Source organism: Gasterosteus aculeatus, chromosome 20 (genome assembly GCF_964276395.1).
Source record: "Gasterosteus aculeatus chromosome 20, fGasAcu3.hap1.1, whole genome shotgun sequence".
Classification (NCBI taxonomy): Eukaryota; Metazoa; Chordata; class Actinopteri; order Perciformes; family Gasterosteidae; genus Gasterosteus; species Gasterosteus aculeatus.
Genome location: NC_135707.1, coordinates 942,384 through 960,842, shown reverse-complemented (window position 1 = coordinate 960,842; position 18,459 = coordinate 942,384). Strand labels below are relative to the sequence as shown.

At 46.8% G+C, this 18,459-nt stretch overlaps 2 protein-coding genes across 4 annotated transcripts; one reads left to right on the top strand and one right to left on the bottom strand.

The window, feature by feature from the left end:
* Positions 1 to 1,718: 1,718 nt before the first annotated feature.
* ndufaf6 (NADH:ubiquinone oxidoreductase complex assembly factor 6) lies at positions 1,719 to 5,744 on the bottom strand. Of its 3 annotated transcripts, none has more exons than XM_040165978.2 (9): positions 5,331 to 5,744; positions 4,893 to 4,992; positions 4,672 to 4,794; positions 4,544 to 4,600; positions 4,160 to 4,262; positions 3,101 to 3,234; positions 2,372 to 2,473; positions 2,074 to 2,130; positions 1,719 to 1,985 (listed from the first exon to the last, which is right to left on the bottom strand). In XM_040165978.2, exons 1-9 carry the CDS (start codon positions 5,486 to 5,488, stop codon positions 1,857 to 1,859), a joined length of 963 nt encoding a protein of 320 aa, XP_040021912.1. In that variant the 5' UTR covers positions 5,489 to 5,744; the 3' UTR covers positions 1,719 to 1,856. The 3 variants fall into 3 exon arrangements, with proteins under 3 accessions (XP_040021912.1, XP_040021915.1, XP_040021911.1); XM_040165981.2 differs by having other exon boundaries at positions 4,889 to 4,992; positions 5,331 to 5,739; XM_040165977.2 differs by having other exon boundaries at positions 4,544 to 4,794; positions 4,889 to 4,992; positions 5,331 to 5,733.
* A 1,556-nt stretch (positions 5,745 to 7,300) lies between these two features.
* On the top strand, positions 7,301 to 17,873 carry nagpa (N-acetylglucosamine-1-phosphodiester alpha-N-acetylglucosaminidase). Its single transcript, XM_078094310.1, is given in 13 exon segments — positions 7,301 to 7,473; positions 8,403 to 8,611; positions 9,743 to 10,010; positions 10,890 to 11,029; positions 11,565 to 11,673; positions 15,029 to 15,157; positions 15,228 to 15,337; positions 15,756 to 15,803; positions 16,118 to 16,246; positions 16,327 to 16,458; positions 16,642 to 16,717; positions 17,449 to 17,648; positions 17,651 to 17,873. Coding segments are annotated over 13 exon segments (1,692 nt in total). The 5' UTR covers positions 7,301 to 7,390; the 3' UTR covers positions 17,710 to 17,873.
* The last annotated feature ends 586 nt before the right edge of the window (positions 17,874 to 18,459 follow it).

Below are 18,459 nucleotides of genomic sequence, written 5' to 3'. Positions count from 1 at the left end.
CCTCATAGAACCACCATCAGATAGAACCCCCACCTCATAGAACCACCATCACATAGAACCACCATCCACAGAAGCCTGTGGGGAGGAAAAGCACACGCCTTTAGGAAATGGTGGTTTATGTGGACAGTAATAGTAATATGATTCATATTTAATATAGTAATAATACTGATGATGGCAGCAGCAGGTGTCAGCAGGGCCACGGCAGGAGGCAGGAACAGGATCCAGATAGAACCATGATGCATGGAAACCTGTGAGTCTAAGCCTACAGCAGCTTAACTTAGGGCTGGTCCAGACTAACCTGAGCCAGCCCTAACTATAAGCCATATCAAAGAGGAAAGTCTTAAGCTTTATCTTAGATGAGCTGACCGAATCTGCCCCCTGGACAGAAAGTGGAAGCTGGTTCCACAAAAGAGGAGCTTAAGCGGATTAATGAAGTCATTAGTTGATTAGAGACGACTACAAACATGTGCCGCTGCTGTGACCCTACGGCTGCGATGACTCCAGCTCAGTATTCCTCTTATTGACACGGATGGGCCGACGGTAAACGCATCCTCCTGCAGCCCTTCGTACCGCGTCGTGGATGGCACACCCCCCTCGTTGCCGTGGTAACCGTGGTAACCGCGCAGAGCCTCTGCCAGCAGGATTAGTCATGTTGGCGACAGATTGGCTGTTTCTTCTTAAAGATCTTTTGAGTTTGTTTTGAACGGAGTTGAGCTCCCGTCGAGAGGCAGCCAAGTGTTTATATATATAAAGATCATTTACTCGTATCTGCACCAACGTGCTGGTGATTACATGTCATGTGATGAACAGCTTAACTTTATATCTCCTGTTAGTTTGATTCCGTTGGTCCATGAACTTCACAGAAAACAGAATATTAGTTCATAGACATTTACAAACACTTTTTCTCGTTTTGTTTAAACCCGTTTAGAGGAATCAATGTTTGGAGTCACACGACTATGTTACATTCACTTAGTCCACAAATAATAGTACGCCTAACAAGCTGTTTACATGAATAATTAAAAGATTCACATTTACAGCATTGTTAGCTGTAAATATTCATATTATGTTGACATTTATACTTATCGTTTTATAGAAACTAATATACACCTATGTATGTGTATATGAACCCATGTGTGTACATAATATACATAAATGTACACACATTTCAAAAGAATGATGCTAGAACTTGAACTATAGCAACATGCCAGAGAGGATTTAGTCTCCATGAACTAATTCAGGAGATATAGATTATATATATATATATATATATATATAATATCGAAAAAACGAACGACATCTCACATTCAAGGAACCCATCCATCCATCTTCACACCACTTATCCTGCTCACAGGGTCGTGGGGGGCTGGAGTCCGTCCAGCCTACTTCAGGTGATAGACGGGTTCATCCTGGACGGGTCACCAGCCAATCACAGGGCTACACAACCATTCACACACATCCACACACCTACAGGCCAGTTAGAGTCCCCAATCAACCTGATCCTCAGAGCAGGTCTCTGGACTGTGGGAGGAAGCCGGAGAACCCGGAGAGAACCACGCAGACACGGGGAGAACATGCAGAGTCCACACAGAAAGGCCACTGGGCGGAGTGGAACCAGGACCTTCTTGCTGTGAGGAGACAGTGAAAACCACCACGTCGCTCCACATTCAAGGAACTAAATATTATATTCAGGACTGAGGGATGAAGCTGCTGTCAGAGCCGGAGGGTTCGTGTTTTTTTATTAAAGAGTTCAAAACAAGTCCACATCGCTCCCTGGACCTCCTGGAGGCTTCACAACGTCTCTAATGTCCAGAAGATCAGCTGGAGGAGGAGGAGGAAGAGGAGGAGGGGGTCCGATCTCAGTAGGTCTTCCTCCAGGAGCGGAGGTACATCTGGAAGGGTACGAGGGGGTTTCTGTTCTTCAGACTCGGGTGGAAAACGTCAAAGTCGGCCCTCCTCACTCGCTGCAGGTAGTCCTCCAACGCCACCTGCAGCACACGGCACCACAAACCACAGGCTGTAAAGAAAGGCCGTTGCCATGGAGACGTCCCCTGCTACATGGTCTGTTTGACTCACCGTCTGGAGGAAGGCCAGAGTCGCAGCTGGTGGGACGTTGTTGCTAAATGATCTGGCCTGAAGGAGCGAGACAAAGACACAAAGTGGATGAATGCGTCCGGATCCCTCTGAGCTGTTACACAAGTTCACCCTCTCGGTGCCTTTTCAGCACCGTGTGAGTCTCTTTGCCATTGACCCTCTGAACCCCACGTCTAAACACATTCATGGACACGGAGCTCGACTTGGAAACAGGAAGTGAAGGAGAAGTCCTGGTTTTAGGCTCGTCAGGGTTCTGCTCCTGAAACGCGGTGGAACCTACGTGTTCTAGATGCACGTGAGCCTGACTGGCGACGTCGTAGACCACGTCACGGACCTTCTGCTCCCGGCCGCCTCGGATGAAGTCCTCCTGAGAAGCTCCGTGCTGCAGAAAGAAAACACTTAACAACGAACGACAGCCGGCCACAAATTATAATCACACTTTACAAAACAAATGTGTAGATTTCTGTGAATCTTAATGAGAACATTGTTGTTATTTTCATTAATGTTATTGTTATTATGTGCAGGTGACAATAACACAAACGAGCTGCTGCTTCTCTCTGAAGACACCAGACTGCATCGATAAAAACGGTAGAAACACTGTGTGACTTTTGTGTTCACTAAAGTATTTGTACACATACTCCACCTGTCTGCTTGTTAAACATGAAACTTTGTTTTCCTTCTTCTGTGATGGAGAGCATGAGCGCTTCCTGTGTGTAAACAGCGCCCCCTTCAGGCGCCAGACGGGAGGCAGCGACCTAAATCTGCACTCTGTGTGGGACAGATTACTATTGGCTGTGTGTGTGTGTGTGTGTGTGTTTTGTTCTTTAAACCACTGGACTCACAGCTCAGCTGGTTTTCTCGATCAATGTGACAAAAGTTAACTTTCCTTAATTGAACTTTTCTTAAGTTGGTGTTTTTCTGTCCTGACTTCATCTAAAAATGTAAAAGAATGAATATGCCGGCGGCCTCTGGTGTCACGTTGGCGAATCCCCCCCCCGGTGGGACTCACCAGCATGCAGACGTCCATGGGGAGGTAGACCCTCCTCCGGCTGCTGTGGTACGGCGTCGCCCTCAGACACGTCACGATGCCCTGAGCTTTACCGATGTGACTCGCCGCGTGGTCGGCGTGGACGTTCTTCAACCCTGTAAGACCACAACGACTGACCATTGACCTCCATCCTCCTCACACATGCATACCAACAGCTGTGGATACGGGAATGCAGGTATTTGATTGTCTGGTATCCTCCATTTACACGAAGGACTTAATCGTCTAAAGATCACACATAATCGGCTCTGATAGGGCGTGTGTGTGCGTGCGTGCGTGCGTGCGTGTGCGCGCAGCTCCTTTTGTATAAAAACATGAAACTGATTTAAAACCAAGACATGAATAAGTAGCCTCTTATTGCATAAGGATGAGATAAGAAGTAAAAATACTTCTATATGTATAGTAAATATTTGGCTATATGTATACATATATAATGTAATACATATATAAATAAATGTAATCATAAATGTAATCATACAAAATACAATATGTATAAATAATTCAAGCACATTATATATATATATATATATATATATATAAAGCTCGAGAACTCAGAATAAATTCTGCCTCAAAACACATAAAAGTCCTTAAACAATTCAACGGGGGTCGTGGTGAGGTGCTGGTTTGGCGTGGTGGTAACTACTAGTTACTACGGTAACTATGGTAAATGGTCTGTACTTGTATAGAGCTTTTCTAGTCTTCCGCCCACTCAAAGCGCTTTAACACTACACGACATCATTCACCCATTCACACCCATTCACACCCATTCACACACTGATGACAGGAGAACCACACACAGTGACACCTGCCATCAGTAACTAACAGTCACACACTGTAGTCACAGCTACAGGAGCCATGTTGGGTTAAGCGTCTTGCCCAAGGACACAACGACATGCGTGTTAGCCGGGCCTGGGATCGAACCCACAACCCTCTGATTGGAGGACGACCTGCTCCCCACTCACCCACAGTCGCCCTGTTACTGTGGTAACTACAGTAACTACGGTAACGGATACAGCTGCTCACCCAAAGACTCCAGCAGCAGGTAGATGAGCGAGGACTGCGTGTTCTCCGAGTACGTCTCCAGCTCCTGCAGGTTCCTGTAGGCTCGGTCATCCAGATCCTTCTCCTGGAGAAACAAGTTTCCCCGTTAACATCTCGTTTCTGTCCGTCATCATCCGGGTTTGGACCGCAGCCGCCGTAGTTTGAGGTGGTCGCCATCTTGGTTTTTGGCCCTTTCCCCTCCTTGGCTTTTAGGTTTTAGGACATGGTAATGTGGCTTTGTGAACTGTGAACACCAGTTCAACTTGAAAAGGCAACGATGTTGAGTAAAAGAAACCCAGCTGGGAACCTTCTGGGGAAAAGGAAGAACCTCCACAGACTGAAGTCCGCTCCGACGGCATGACTCACCCTCTCCGTTATGATCCTCAGCAGCCATCTTTTTGTCAGCTCATGCTTCCTCACCGCCTGCAGAACATGGTGCACACTGTTAATCTGTCCCTCCAGACACCGGACACAAGGTTCCGCTCTCCGTTTACCCGCCACAGCTCGCCGCTGACCGGCTGCTTCGGAGGCTCGTCTCTGTAGATTTCTTCCACGGCCGTCTTCCAGAACTGCATTCGCATCAAACCGATGGTCTTCTGGGAGACGGAGTCCTTCACCTGGTGGAGAAACCAACACAGCAGAGAAACGCTCGATCCAGAGCTTTCATCGCAGCAGCGTTACTATCGGTAAGAAGTCCTCGTCTACGACTACCTGCCTGTGCCAGCTCCACATTGAAGGCTCTCAGGGCCAAAGAGGAGCGCCGCGCCTCCTCCGGGAGGAGCAGGGAGGACACGTAGCCTTCATAGTCTCTGGACCTGAGGAGGAGGACAGAAAGAGGAGAAAGTCAAAGTCTTCCCCCTAAAGTTAAAGATGCTTTTCATTCCTCATATTCTAATATTTTCCATTTGTTACAAGTACTATTACTTTGTTCAGGTGTACCAGAGTACAATATATTATAAACAAACTCCTGTGTGTTTTTTAAATTACACCACCATCAACCTCCATCCAAACCCTAAAAACTAAATTAAGATTTGTTACTAATAAATAATATTAATAATAATAATGATTATACGTCCAGATGTTTTATCTGCTCTGAGAAGCTAACGTTAAATGAACTTAGCTTTAGCATTAGCTTGTTGTGTTAGCATCCCACCTGACCAGCTGCAGGCAGTACGCCTGTGAGTCCGCGGCCGCGCTGCTCGCTGCTCCCCGGGTACGAGCCCTGCTGGGGGGGACGTGTCTGCGGAGAGCGCGATACAGCGACGGTTCACTGCGTAACAACCCACGTTTAGCACTGATACCAGCTGCCATGTTCCCCTTCACCTTCCACCCCTGCGTCACAACAAAAACACTCCCCCGGACAACAGAGAGCGCGCGGATGTAAAGTTCCCTCCCATCGTTTGTTTTATTCAACGAGAGCTGCTGAAATATCTTCCGGTGAGCCGTGAAACACTTACTGATACAAACACGTCGATGTGTTGTGATTACGTTGAAAATAACACAATATTTAGAGAGACAGATCAATGGACTCGATCCACATTCGTAACAATACCGGAAATCTAACCATACTGCCTCCAGAATAAGAGACGCAAATATTCTATACATTTATTTATAAAGCTTAAACGCATCTGAATTGTTGCAAAAATTAAATATAGAAATTGTGTTTTTGTATTTTATTTCCTTTGGATCTGTGGTAAACGACACTGTTATCAAACGAGGGACAGAGGCATCACAATGACTTGATATCTATAGTATTTTTATTCTGAAAAACGACTTGAATGGGTTTTATTTTCCAAATTAAAATATTTAAAATTCAATTAAATGCAAATCTACTTCGTATGTTTGTTCATTTCTTATGTAAAATGGGGGGAAACTAAAACATCATTTCACAGGTTTTCACTCATGTATTCTATAATTGGACAAAATAAGATAAGACAGTGTTAAACTTAAAGGAAGTTTTGTCCACGCTTGTCCACGTCCCGCAACCCTGTGTACAGGATAAGCGGTTTGCAGATGAATGGATGAATCTGGAAACATTGAACCACATATATACAGCCTGTTTTCTATTTTTCTTTTAAACAACGTTATTAAAGTTAAAGTGTAGTACTGATGTTGAGGTGAGACTAAAGCCACATTCAGAAGTGACGCTTTGGACTCCATTTCTCACTATTTATTTTCAATCAATAGTCAATCAATGAATGGATAACATAATCATCAGATTAATCAATGATGAAAATGAGTTCTACCAGCTGATAAATTAGAATTCTACTTTAATAATCTAATTTATATAATCTAATGGTAAAATATAAAACAGAACAGTAACATATTTCCAGAAACACAACTTGCACCTTGCATCTATTAGTGTGTTCTGGTATTAAAACATCAGTTTCGTTGTATCATATATTGTGTATATTGAGTGTGACAATAATATTAATTATTCTTTTGTACTTTTATAAAATCTCATTGGGAAAGCAACGTGTGTTCCAATAAAGTGTATTCCCACGTGTCAGTACACAGATGACGTGTGTCTTTGAAACAGAAGTCAGGTGATATTGTCATGTGACCGTATTGCATCAAGGTACTAAATTACGTCAAAAATACCAGGGAAGGCTGAGATTTAATTTAATTCAGAATAAAAGTAAAATATTGAAAGTTTTTCTTCAACATATGGGGATCGGTTATACATTGCATTCATTTATAAGAAACATTCTAGTGATAATATTGTCATTGTATCTGAATTTATTTTGTTAAACCGCTAATTCGAAGTCAATAACGTTTTTGTTATATATATATATATTGTTCAATAGTTTACACTAGAAGGGAGCACAGCCAAATTTTCCCCAGGTGATTAATACAATAACTATTTAACTTGTTTTCTGGTAGTTATCAATGAACAGAAATTGAACGTAGAAAATTAAAGAGTTCAACGTTTTTCTGTGAGTTAGTCCATTCTGAGACTATTATGTCTTAACTTATAATGTTAATTTCATTCCAATAATCACTTAATTATTTCGTTTTATTACCTGGTCGAAATTTGGAAGTAATTTTTTCTAAAAACGAAAATACTTGATTTGGGTCGAACCGTCAGGCTTTTATTGTGGCAAAAGTAACCGGAAGCCACGTGTTTTACTTTGTGGCTTTGCGGATGTGGGGACCAACGGCAGGAGGACGAAAAGGAGAGGGGAGTGTGACAGGCTGGCTTCCCCTCCTCACATGGCGGGAGTGTCGGGGAAATATCAATTTGTGTGGCCGCTGTTGTGGGTCTGCGTCCGTCTGTCCGAGACCAGTTACACCGGGTAAGACCGCCGGTTGTCCGGTTCTCAAGCTAACCGCTAACGTTAGCCTGCTAGCCGAAACATTTAGTTAGCTTGAACGTTTAAAAAGAAGTGTGTGTGTGTAGACTTTATCCTTTTGCTTGTGGATGACATATATAACGTTTTTGGTACGATTTAGTTAACCTACAACCCTTTTAAACTACAATAATGGTTAAGATATCTAGCAGTTGTTGGAAATCCAGTGTTTATCTAACGTTAACTTGTTGAGTAACTTTACAAAGTTCCAATTTAACCAACTGACCACAAAGGCACCACTCCCCAAAGTAATAAACAAACAAGTTCTTATTAACTAGTTCTTATTTATGTCAATAACATTTAACATTTGATTTGATGATTTTCAAGCCAGATATCAAATGCCAAACATTATGAGTCATGTTCTCGAGTTTTTGGTTTTATTCTTGAAGGAAACCGAGTTCCTGTAAAAGTGTTGCTGCAGCTCCTCCGTGTGTCCACCAGGTGGCGCTGAAAACAAAACCTTCAGGGGGAAATGGTTGAGCAGCTGTTGCGTACAGTAAAGAGTGAAAATACAAATGCTGGAATAAGAATTATACAGCAGCTACAAAACGAGTTAATTGTGAGGTGAAACCAAACCTGTCTAGTTTCTATGATCCTCCAAAAACTAAAACTTTATAACTGATATTAAATGATAAACGGGTGACCTCAGCCGACCTGGTTTCTGGTGAGTTGACTGTATTTTAAATGAGGGCCAGAGGGCTCGACAGCGTCTTTGGTCCGCGCCCACACGGTAACCGGTAGCAACGAGAAGCACCAGTCAATCACACACACACACACACATACGCGCACACACACACACACACAGCTGCTGTAGTCCGTCTTTTTCAGATGAAATAACTTTTTATTATGTTCCGCGCTTCTTTGTCTCCTCGCAGTGTCTCTCTGGACGATGAGGTCCTGCGGCCGTACGCCGGCGCCCACGGCCCCGGCCACTCCCACCGCCACGTCAGAGACTGCCAGCCCGCCGCCCACGGCAACCTCACCCACGAGAGCCTCCGCCCCCCCGCTGGCGGCGTCGGGCTGCCGGCGGCCGAGTCCACAGTGTTTGTGTCGGACGTGCCGAGGAGCTCCAGGCGGGTCTACGGTGAGTTATGTTAGGGATTTAAGCCAGAAGTGCACCCCTAGTCAGGAAATTATAGTACGTGTAATAATGTTTAGTGTTAGAATTATAGTTTGTGTGATGTTAGATATTAGTTATTACATTAACATGGTAGATGAAGTGAATGCAATTTCAATCAAACACAATTCATAGTCATTTAAATCATATAAACACTGCACACATTAACATTCTGTTACAATGTGATGTTAAAACCTGGGGACGGATGCCAATTGCCGTTCTTTATGGATTTCTCCCAATTTTATCCCCAAAGAGGGTTTTCTGGGAGTTTTTTCTCCTGTCAGGTAATAAATGAACAACTTAATGTAAGGCAGCCGACTGAGGCAAATGTCTTGAGAATTGAACCACATGAACTGTTTTAGATCTTATGATGAAGTGTGAACGGTGATCATTAATGATGGGTTGTTGTAATGAAAGTGTACTAGTTATAAGATGAAGACTTAAACGATGTATGCTTTGTTAAATTCACTCATTGGGGCATAAAGCCGAATGTATCTACATTGAGTGCATTGGAGTGTGAGGGACAGATGGACAGAGAGGTTTCAGGTTACAGCTGCAGCTTCACACCTCGACGTGAAGGGGACAATGGAGGAGGTGACCCTTTGGAGAAGAGGCCAATGACATTCAAATGCACCAAGGAAGACACACCTCAAGAGGTTTCAAAGGACCATGGCGGGGAAAAGACTGTTAGAACTTCTCCTGCAGCCGCGTTGATAAGTCACTTCAGACTTGCTCAGAGGATTCTCTATTTCGCGAAATATTCCACTGTTCGCTTAGTATTTCACTTTGTAATTGTAATCCCTATTATGTTGTTTAGTCATTAAATACTTTTTGAGTTTTGAATTTAAACGAATTGACTCATTCGTGTCCTCGTTTCCGGCCGGGACGAGAACAAAGGATTGAGTCCTCCCTCGAGAGCTTCCGCAAACATTAACAGTTACGGGAGGATACAGCGACTCTTATTGATCGGCTGAACTGATTTATTGGTCCGTCTGTGTGTTTATCTGACCTCTGACCTTTTGACCGTAAATGTAAAAAGAGGACGAGTTTAAAGAGACCATAAACCTCGCCTTCTCTGCCCCCGCCCCCGCCCCTCAGGTCACGTGACAGTCGTCCGCGACCCGCTGAGGACGCTGTCGGTGCTGGAGCCCGGCGGGCCGGGGGGCTGCGAGGCCAACCGGAGGGCCACGGTGGAGCAGACGGCCGCTGGCGCCGGCTGCCTGTACGCCCAGAACGCCGGCTTCTTCGACACGGACTCGCACCGTTGCCTGGGCAACGTGGTGAGCGATGGGCGGCCGGTGCGGGACAGCGGGGGGGTGCAGAACGCCCAGTTTGGCATCAAGAGGGACGGCAGCTTGGTGTTCGGGTGAGAAGAGCCGGAGAGGGGACCGAGTGAAGTGAGCCTCACAGGGACGCTCCATGATGTATATTATATATGTAATATATTATATACATATAATGGATGTTGTGGTCTCCAATGAATCATGTCGTCATAGTTTCACCAAGAAGCTTTCAACAGAATCTGATTAAAGCAAAATGTTAATTTTAACCTTTTGTTTATCAGAATGAGAGCTTCATGGAACCAAAGGTTGTTGTGGTCATTTATGGCGCGTTTCCACCGAGCGCTACGGGTCGGTATCCTTTTATTTGTGTCTCCACTGCCAAGAATGAGAATGGTACCAAAAATCCGAACCGTACCGTACCACTCTTTGGGTTCCCTTCCGTTGGGGCACCTGGCACAGTGGTTTGGTACTAAAGGGCGGGGCTAGACTCACTGCAGAGCGTTGATTGGTTGAAAGAGTGTCGTCATTTGTGCGTGCCGCAAGGGGAAAGACAACACACGTAACACACCTGCACCACATGTAGCTTTTGCTCAAACAAAGAGTGTCGTCTCCTTGTGACAAACAGCCACATATGGAGAAGCAGGAACAGGATCGGGACCCGACCCGTACCGTACCGCTCGGTGGAAACGTGCCATTGGGGTGAAGGTGAGGTAGAAATAACCCACAGAGGTCATAGTTATCTAACTGCAGTGGTGGTGTCCAGCCAGCTGTCGGTTTGTCCCTTTTCACACATCTGGATTTGGGTTAAAGTTCTCACGAGAGACACACAGCTGCTTTTTAACCCACTGAAGGAATGTTCACACTTCAGAGGTTGAAGCTTTGAATTCTCTTTAAAGAAGGATGTAGAAGCATGCATTTGGTAAACTGCATTGGTGAGGCCCTGATGATCTGTCCCCCCCCAGGTATCTGTCCCAGGAGGACGTCTTGGACCGTTCCAACCCGTTTGTCCAGCTGGTCAGCGGCGTGGTGTGGCTGCTGAGGAACGGAGAGGTTTACATCAACCAGAGCCTGCAGGCCGAGTGTGACGAGACTCAGGAGACGGGTGCTGTGCCTCATACAGTCAGCGGGGGCTTTTGGTCCGGGGGGGGGGCACACAGATGTGTTCAAGTGTGATCACCTGTATCGTTATGGTTGAATGCACTTATTGTAAGTCGCTTTGGATAAAAGCGTCAGCTAAATGACGTGTAATGTAATCACGGTTCCTCTTAACTTTCCAGCTTTTTAAAGTTCCAACCTGGTGTTGCACTCGGATAAATCTGCACACTAAACTCACTGAGATTTTAATTGAAGACGTACCTCATACACCCACACTAATGTACTATAGATGTCACACACAATATCGCTTTGTCGTCCTCCTCAGTCCTAATATGGTCACTTCCTGTAGCAACAATAGCCAAGAGCAGCATCCATTTCTTTCCACAGTTTATAAATGAGGATCCGTGGTGCTCGTTGGGTGAGAGAGGACGCAGAAGCTAGAAAAGATGCAACCTTTGTTCCATCGTATATGTTTATCCTATGATTATACATGTAATATATATTCAGTACCTTCGGCTGACTCGTCCCGTCTCTCCTCACAGGGCGGTTTCGTACCTTCGTGGACGTCGTGTCGGCGAGGACGGCGGTGGGCCACAACGCTGAGGGAGACTTGATCCTGTTCCACATCGACGGGCAGACTGGAGTGAGGGGGTAACCACAACCTGTACTGTTACACGTCTGTGTATAGTTATTACACATCTGCGTATAGTTATTACACGTCTGTGTACTTGTTACACGTCTGTGTACTTGTTACACGTCTGGGTGTAGTTATTACATGTCGGTGTAGTTATTACACGTCTGGGTGTAGTTATTACACGTCTGGGTGCAGTTGTTACACGTCCGGGTGTAGTTGTTACACGTCTGGGTGCAGTTGTTACACGTCCGGGTGTAGTTGTTACACGTCCGGGTGTAGTTGTTACACGTCTGGGTGCAGTTGTTACACGTCTGGGTGCAGTTGTTACACGTCCGGGTGTAGTTGTTACACGTCTGGGTGCAGTTGTTACACGTCTGGGTGCAGTTGTTACACGTCTGGGTGCAGTTGTTACACGTCTGGGTGTAGTTATGACATGTCGGTGTAGTTATTACACGTCTGGGTGCAGTTGTTACACGTCCGGGTGTAGTTGTTACACGTCTGGGTGCAGTTGTTACACGTCTGGGTGTAGTTGTTACACGTCTGGGTGCAGTTGTTACACGTCCGGGTGCAGTTGTTACACGCCCGGGGGTACTTGTTACACGTCTGGGTGTAGATGTTACACGTCTGGGTGTAGATGTTACACGTCCGGGTGTAGTTGTTACACGCCCGGGGGTACTTGTTACACGTCTGGGTGTAGATGTTACACGTCTGGGTGTAGTTGTTACACGTCTGGGTGTAGTTATTACATGTCGGTGTAGTTATTACACGTCTGGGTGTAGTTGTTACACGTCTGGGTGTAGTTGTTACACGTCCGGGTGTAGTTGTTACACGTCTGGGTGCAGTTGTTACACGTCTGGGTGCAGTTGTTACACGTCTGGGTGCAGTTGTTACACGTCCGGGTGTAGTTGTTACACGTCCGGGTGTAGTTGTTACACGTCTGGGTGCAGTTGTTACACGTCCGGGTGTAGTTGTTACACGTCTGGGTGCAGTTGTTACACGTCTGGGTGCAGTTGTTACACGTCTGGGTGTAGTTGTTACACGTCTGGGTGTAGTTATTACATGTCGGTGTAGTTATTACACGTCTGGGTGCAGTTGTTACACGTCCGGGTGCAGTTGTTACAAGTCTGGGTGCAGTTGTTACACGTCTGGGTGTAGTTGTTACACGTCTGGGTGCAGTTGTTACACGTCCGGGTGCAGTTGTTACACGTCCGGGTGCAGTTGTTACACGCCCGGGGGTACTTGTTACACGCCCGGGGGTACTTGTTACACGTCTGGGTGTAGATGTTACACGTCTGGGTGTAGATGTTACACGTCTGGGTGTAGATGTTACACGTCTGGGTGTAGATGTTACACGTCTGGGTGTAGATGTTACACGTCTGGGTGTAGATGTTACACGTCCGGGGGTACTTGTTACACGCCCGGGGGTACTTGTTACACGTCTGGGTGTAGATGTTACACGTCTGGGTGTAGTTGTTACACGTCTGGGTGTAGTTATTACATGTCGGTGTAGTTATTACACGTCTGGGTGTAGTTGTTACACGTCTGGGTGCAGTTGTTACACGTCCGGGTGCAGTTGTTACACGTCCGGGTGTAGTTGTTACACGTCTGGGTGCAGTTGTTACACGTCCGGGTGCAGTTGTTACACGTCTGGGTGCAGTTGTTACACGTCTGGGTGCAGTTGTTACACGTCCGGGTGTAGTTGTTACACGTCTGGGTGCAGTTGTTACACGTCTGGGTGTAGTTGTTACACGTCTGGGTGCAGTTGTTACACGTCTGGGTGCAGTTGTTACACGTCCGGGTGCAGTTGTTACACGTCTGGGTGTAGTTGTTACACGTCTGGGTGTAGTTGTTACACGTCCGGGTGTAGTTGTTACACGTCTGGGTGCAGTTGTTACACGTCTGGGTGCAGTTGTTACACGTCCGGGTGTAGTTGTTACACGTCTGGGTGCAGTTGTTACACGTCTGGGTGCAGTTGTTACACGTCTGGGTGCAGTTGTTACACGTCCGGGTGTAGTTGTTACACGTCTGGGTGCAGTTGTTACACGTCTGGGTGCAGTTGTTACACGTCTGGGTGTAGTTGTTACACGTCTGGGTGTAGTTATTACATGTCGGTGTAGTTATTACACGTCTGGGTGCAGTTGTTACACGTCCGGGTGCAGTTGTTACAAGTCTGGGTGCAGTTGTTACACGTCTGGGTGTAGTTGTTACACGTCTGGGTGCAGTTGTTACACGTCCGGGTGCAGTTGTTACACGCCCGGGGGTACTTGTTACACGCCCGGGGGTACTTGTTACACGTCTGGGTGTAGATGTTACACGTCTGGGTGTAGATGTTACACGTCTGGGTGTAGATGTTACACGTCTGGGTGTAGATGTTACACGTCTGGGTGTAGATGTTACACGTCTGGGTGTAGATGTTACACGTCCGGGGGTACTTGTTACACGCCCGGGGGTACTTGTTACACGTCTGGGTGTAGATGTTACACGTCTGGGTGTAGTTGTTACACGTCTGGGTGTAGTTATTACATGTCGGTGTAGTTATTACACGTCTGGGTGTAGTTGTTACACGTCTGGGTGCAGTTGTTACACGTCTGGGTGCAGTTGTTACACGTCCGGGTGCAGTTGTTACACGTCCGGGTGTAGTTGTTACACGTCTGGGTGCAGTTGTTACACGTCCGGGTGCAGTTGTTACACGTCTGGGTGCAGTTGTTACACGTCTGGGTGCAGTTGTTACACGTCCGGGTGTAGTTGTTACACGTCTGGGTGCAGTTGTTACACGTCTGGGTGCAGTTGTTACACGTCCGGGTGCAGTTGTTACACGTCTCAGTAGGGGACATTTTGTGGGTGAAGCCCAGGTCCTCTTTGACCTTTGACCCGGTGGATTAGTGAGATGAACTAATACTTTCACAGGCTCACGCCACATCCAACCCATTAGGATCCCCCCACCGATGGAATGTATTGATCTGACTGAGGATTAATGTGCTGACCTCGGCGGTCACGACAAGCTTCAATCAAAGACCCGATCAATAAGTACTATGAATGTTGTATATTTACTCAGGCTGACGTGTTCCCCTCGTATACAGTGTCACCGTTAATCATTCAGCTTTATTTATATGGACAAGTGGTCATTGTGTGTATCTTTTTCTTTTCTTGCTGGTATTTTTGGTTCTCCTTGCGTTGATAATCGTCATTGTTAAGTGACGTTTTGGGCCTCATGCAGCACCTCATCCACCATTAACCCCTCTGATAAATAACAGCACATATGATGAGGTTAGAACACGCGTGATTCCATGGATCCTCGTCTACACAGAGGAACATCTGGGTGTGGGAGGACAGATGTTCGTGGGAAGGCTTCACCTTGCTGTCTTTTCGCAGCATGAACCTGTGGGAGGTGGCCGAGGCCCTGAAGGGCTACGGAGTCGTCAACGCCATCAACCTGGACGGAGGCGGCTCCTCCACCTACGTGACCGGCGGCTCACTGGCCAGTTACCCCTCCGACCACTGGTGTGTGTGTGTGTGTGTGTGTGTGTGTGTGTGTGTGTGTGTGTCATACATCTAACCTCTTTCCCCTCAGTGAGTCGGACAGCAGGTGGCGCTGTGCTCGGCCCGTCTCCACCATCTTGTGTGTTCACCGGCGGCGCTGCCGGCCAGAGGACTGCGGCCGCCGCCGCGTCTGTGCGGCCGGTGAGTGGGGGGGGGGGTTATTGTTTTATTTCACACCTCATGTAAAAGCGTTGTTGGTTTAACTCGTCTTATTTCAGACTCGTAGAATGAAAACATTTATTTTTCTCCGTTTTAGGTTTATGTCACCAAACGTCTCTTCTACATCACATGTCATTCATCTGACGCTTTTATCCAAAGCGACTTACAATAAGTAACAATTTCAACCATAAGGACAAGAAACAAGAAAGTTCAATTTCATTAAATAAGCCGATTTACAGTTTGCTAGAGATAAGAGCCGTTATAAGTACAATTTAAGGAGGTCGCGTCTGAAGAGGCGTCTCTATTCAAACACAACATTTCAAAAAACGTGTTATAGAATAAATGTTCGTCTTATTTTGAAGAACCGGTGAAGTTCCCTGATATCTTGTTTGTGTTGTAGATGGTTGTGTCTGTGACGCTGGATGGAGAGGAGAGAACTGTAGCTTAGGTACACACACACACACACACACACACACACACACACACGCTTTTCTCTTGTTCACATACGCATGAAGCCACCACACCCACTGCATCCTCCATTTAACACATTTACCAGCTGCATTAACGAAAAGTCGCGTTTCACCTGCACAACGATTTCGACTTCTTAGGCTATTTAGGAAAAAATAAGATGCTAATTTACTACAAAAAACCTCCACTGCAGCTTTAACCACACACACAGACACACACACACACACACACACCAGCATCTAAAACGGCAACATGTTGCCGATGTAAATGTCTGTCTCCTCGTCTCATTAACAGAGTGCCTACCGGGTTTCTATGGCGACGGCTGCAATCAAACCTGCGCTTGTGTCAACGGCGCCGCATGCGACCCTGTCCGCGGACGCTGCGCCTGCCCCCCCGGTTTCCACGGCGACACCTGCGAGCATGGTAGAGCGCGAACCTGCTGATTTAAATATTGTCCACAATATTAAAACACAATAACCCCCCTGTCGCCCCCCCCGCCCCAGCGTGTCCTCTGGGCTTCTTTGGCCCGTCCTGCGCCAACGAGTGCCGCTGTGACGACCAGTGCCCATGTGACCCGCAGACGGGAAGCTGTAACGCCACGCTGCGAGGGGAGAGCAACCGCACTTTACACACAGGTACACACACACACACACACACACAGGGAGGAAGCTTTCCCTGTAGCCGCTCACTGTCACTGCTTCCTAAAATAGGGGATGTTCTTGACGATGCCTTCAGGTGCTAATAGCAGTCTGGAGGTTCCGCCGCTTTATGAAGGCGCTGCTTGGTTATTAAACTCTTCTTCTTCTGCTGCTCCACAGCTGGACGTTGTTTGGCCAAACAGATGTTTATCCGTTGGAGACGAGACGAAGCAGCCCGCGGACCTCGTCTCACAGAGTAAGGGTCAAAGGTCGCTCGTCTAAATGTTCTTCATGTTGTCTGGTGTGAAATCTTCTTCCTCTTAAACAAAAAAGAAAAAAAATCCGCCTGGGAAGCTTTTCTTATTTAGATGTAATATTTAGGCGTGTAGCCCCGCCCTATAGCGCCCCCTGCTTTATGGTCTGTTTGACTCTAAATTTACTAAATGAACATCATGTTGTGTTGAAGAAGACTTGAAACTAGAGACTGAGACCATAAACTCATGTTTACAATGTTTACTGAGGGAATAAATCAAGAGAGAAGTAGAGTCATTTCCTCATAGACGTCTATGGGAGCAGAGGAGTCGCCCCCTGCTGGTCACTACAGAGAAGTAGAGTCATTTCCTCATAGACGTCTATGGGAGCAGAGGAGTCGCCCCCTGCTGGTCACTACAGAGAAGTAGAGTCATTTCCTCATAGACGTCTATGGGAGCAGAGGAGTCGCCCCCTGCTGGTCACTACAGAGAAGTAGAGTCATTTCCTCATAGACGTCTATGGGAGCAGAGGAGTCGCCCCCTGCTGGTCACTACAGAGAAGTAGAGTCATTTCCTCATAGACGTCTATGGGAGCAGAGGAGTCGCCCCCTGCTGGTCACTACAGAGCAGTAGAGTCATTTTAGCTTAAAGACGTTTAGAACTTTGGGTTCATGGCGCCGTTAGATGGCTGCTGGAAGGCTCTCAAGCCGTTGACACCCGTCCCGTCTTTCCTCAGACGTACCTGGCTCACCATCACCTCCACCTTGGCCTCCCTGCTGCTGGCCAGCCTGCTGCTTCACCTCGTCCGTGGGTGCGGCGGGGCGGTGGCGGCGGCGGCTGCTCGCCGCCCCGGGCGCCGCGGGGACTACTCCTACGTCCCGCTGGTCAGCCTCAACGGAGCCACTCAGGACGACCCGGACTCTCAGGAGGAGATCTGGTCCCCGGGGACGTCGTCGGGAAAGCCTCCCCCGAGGAGAGAAGGTCAGATCTTTGCTGATCAGAGATGCGGGCGTCCGGACCTCCAGCAGGACTCTGGTGCTTCTGGTTCCGCTGAGCTGGTCAATCACCAAGAACCCTGGAAGGATTTTCCTCCACACGCACCATCAAATGAAAAACATTTAGTTGGTTTATAATGTAATTAAGATAAATGTCTCAAAAGCCGCTGAGTCTGAAATCCAGCGATGAGACCAAAGGTCCAAATGTTCTCAATACAGCGTTCACTTGAACACATCACGGCCATCTCTTCCTTTAGTTCTCGCGTTGCCACGGAAACGGGCGACCTTTGCTCAAAACAAACTGTTTTTTTTAGATATTCTAATGCACAGAGCGCCATCTGAATGTAAAATGAGGTTCATACCGCAGAAAATAATAAAGAAGCACAATTTTCTTGAAGAAGCCACGAATCTCTGCCCCTTTATGAAAGTTCACCAAACTTCTCGTATGTGATCAAGTTTACTTTTGTTTCCTGTTGCCTTTGCTTTCATAGACAGCGTTGCTAGTAAACCGAGTTTTGGGCTGTTTTAATTAATTAACTCTTAGATCATCGTGATCATAGGTGGGAAACGGCTAACTTACTGTCACGCTAACATGTTTACCAGCAGAGTCAAGACCAGCACCAGGTAGTAAGTAGACCGAGATCAGACCAGGACTTTGAGGCCAGTGAGGCTACGGCTCCATGACACCTTCCCTCCTCCCCCTGATTCCTTTCCGCTGGTACAACACGCTTTGGGATTATAAAACCATTTTT

Coding starts and splice junctions, on each gene's coding strand:
- ndufaf6 (XM_040165977.2), bottom strand. CDS start 5,488: ATGGCAGCTGGTATCAGTGCTAAACGTGGGTTGTTACGCAGTGAACCG. Junction 4,263..4,543: donor TGAGGATCATAACGGAGAGG/GTGAGTCATGCC, acceptor TTGTTTCTCCAG/GAGAAGGATCTGGATGACCG. Junction 3,235..4,159: donor CCTGCTGCTGGAGTCTTTGG/GTGAGCAGCTGT, acceptor GTGGTCTTACAG/GGTTGAAGAACGTCCACGCC.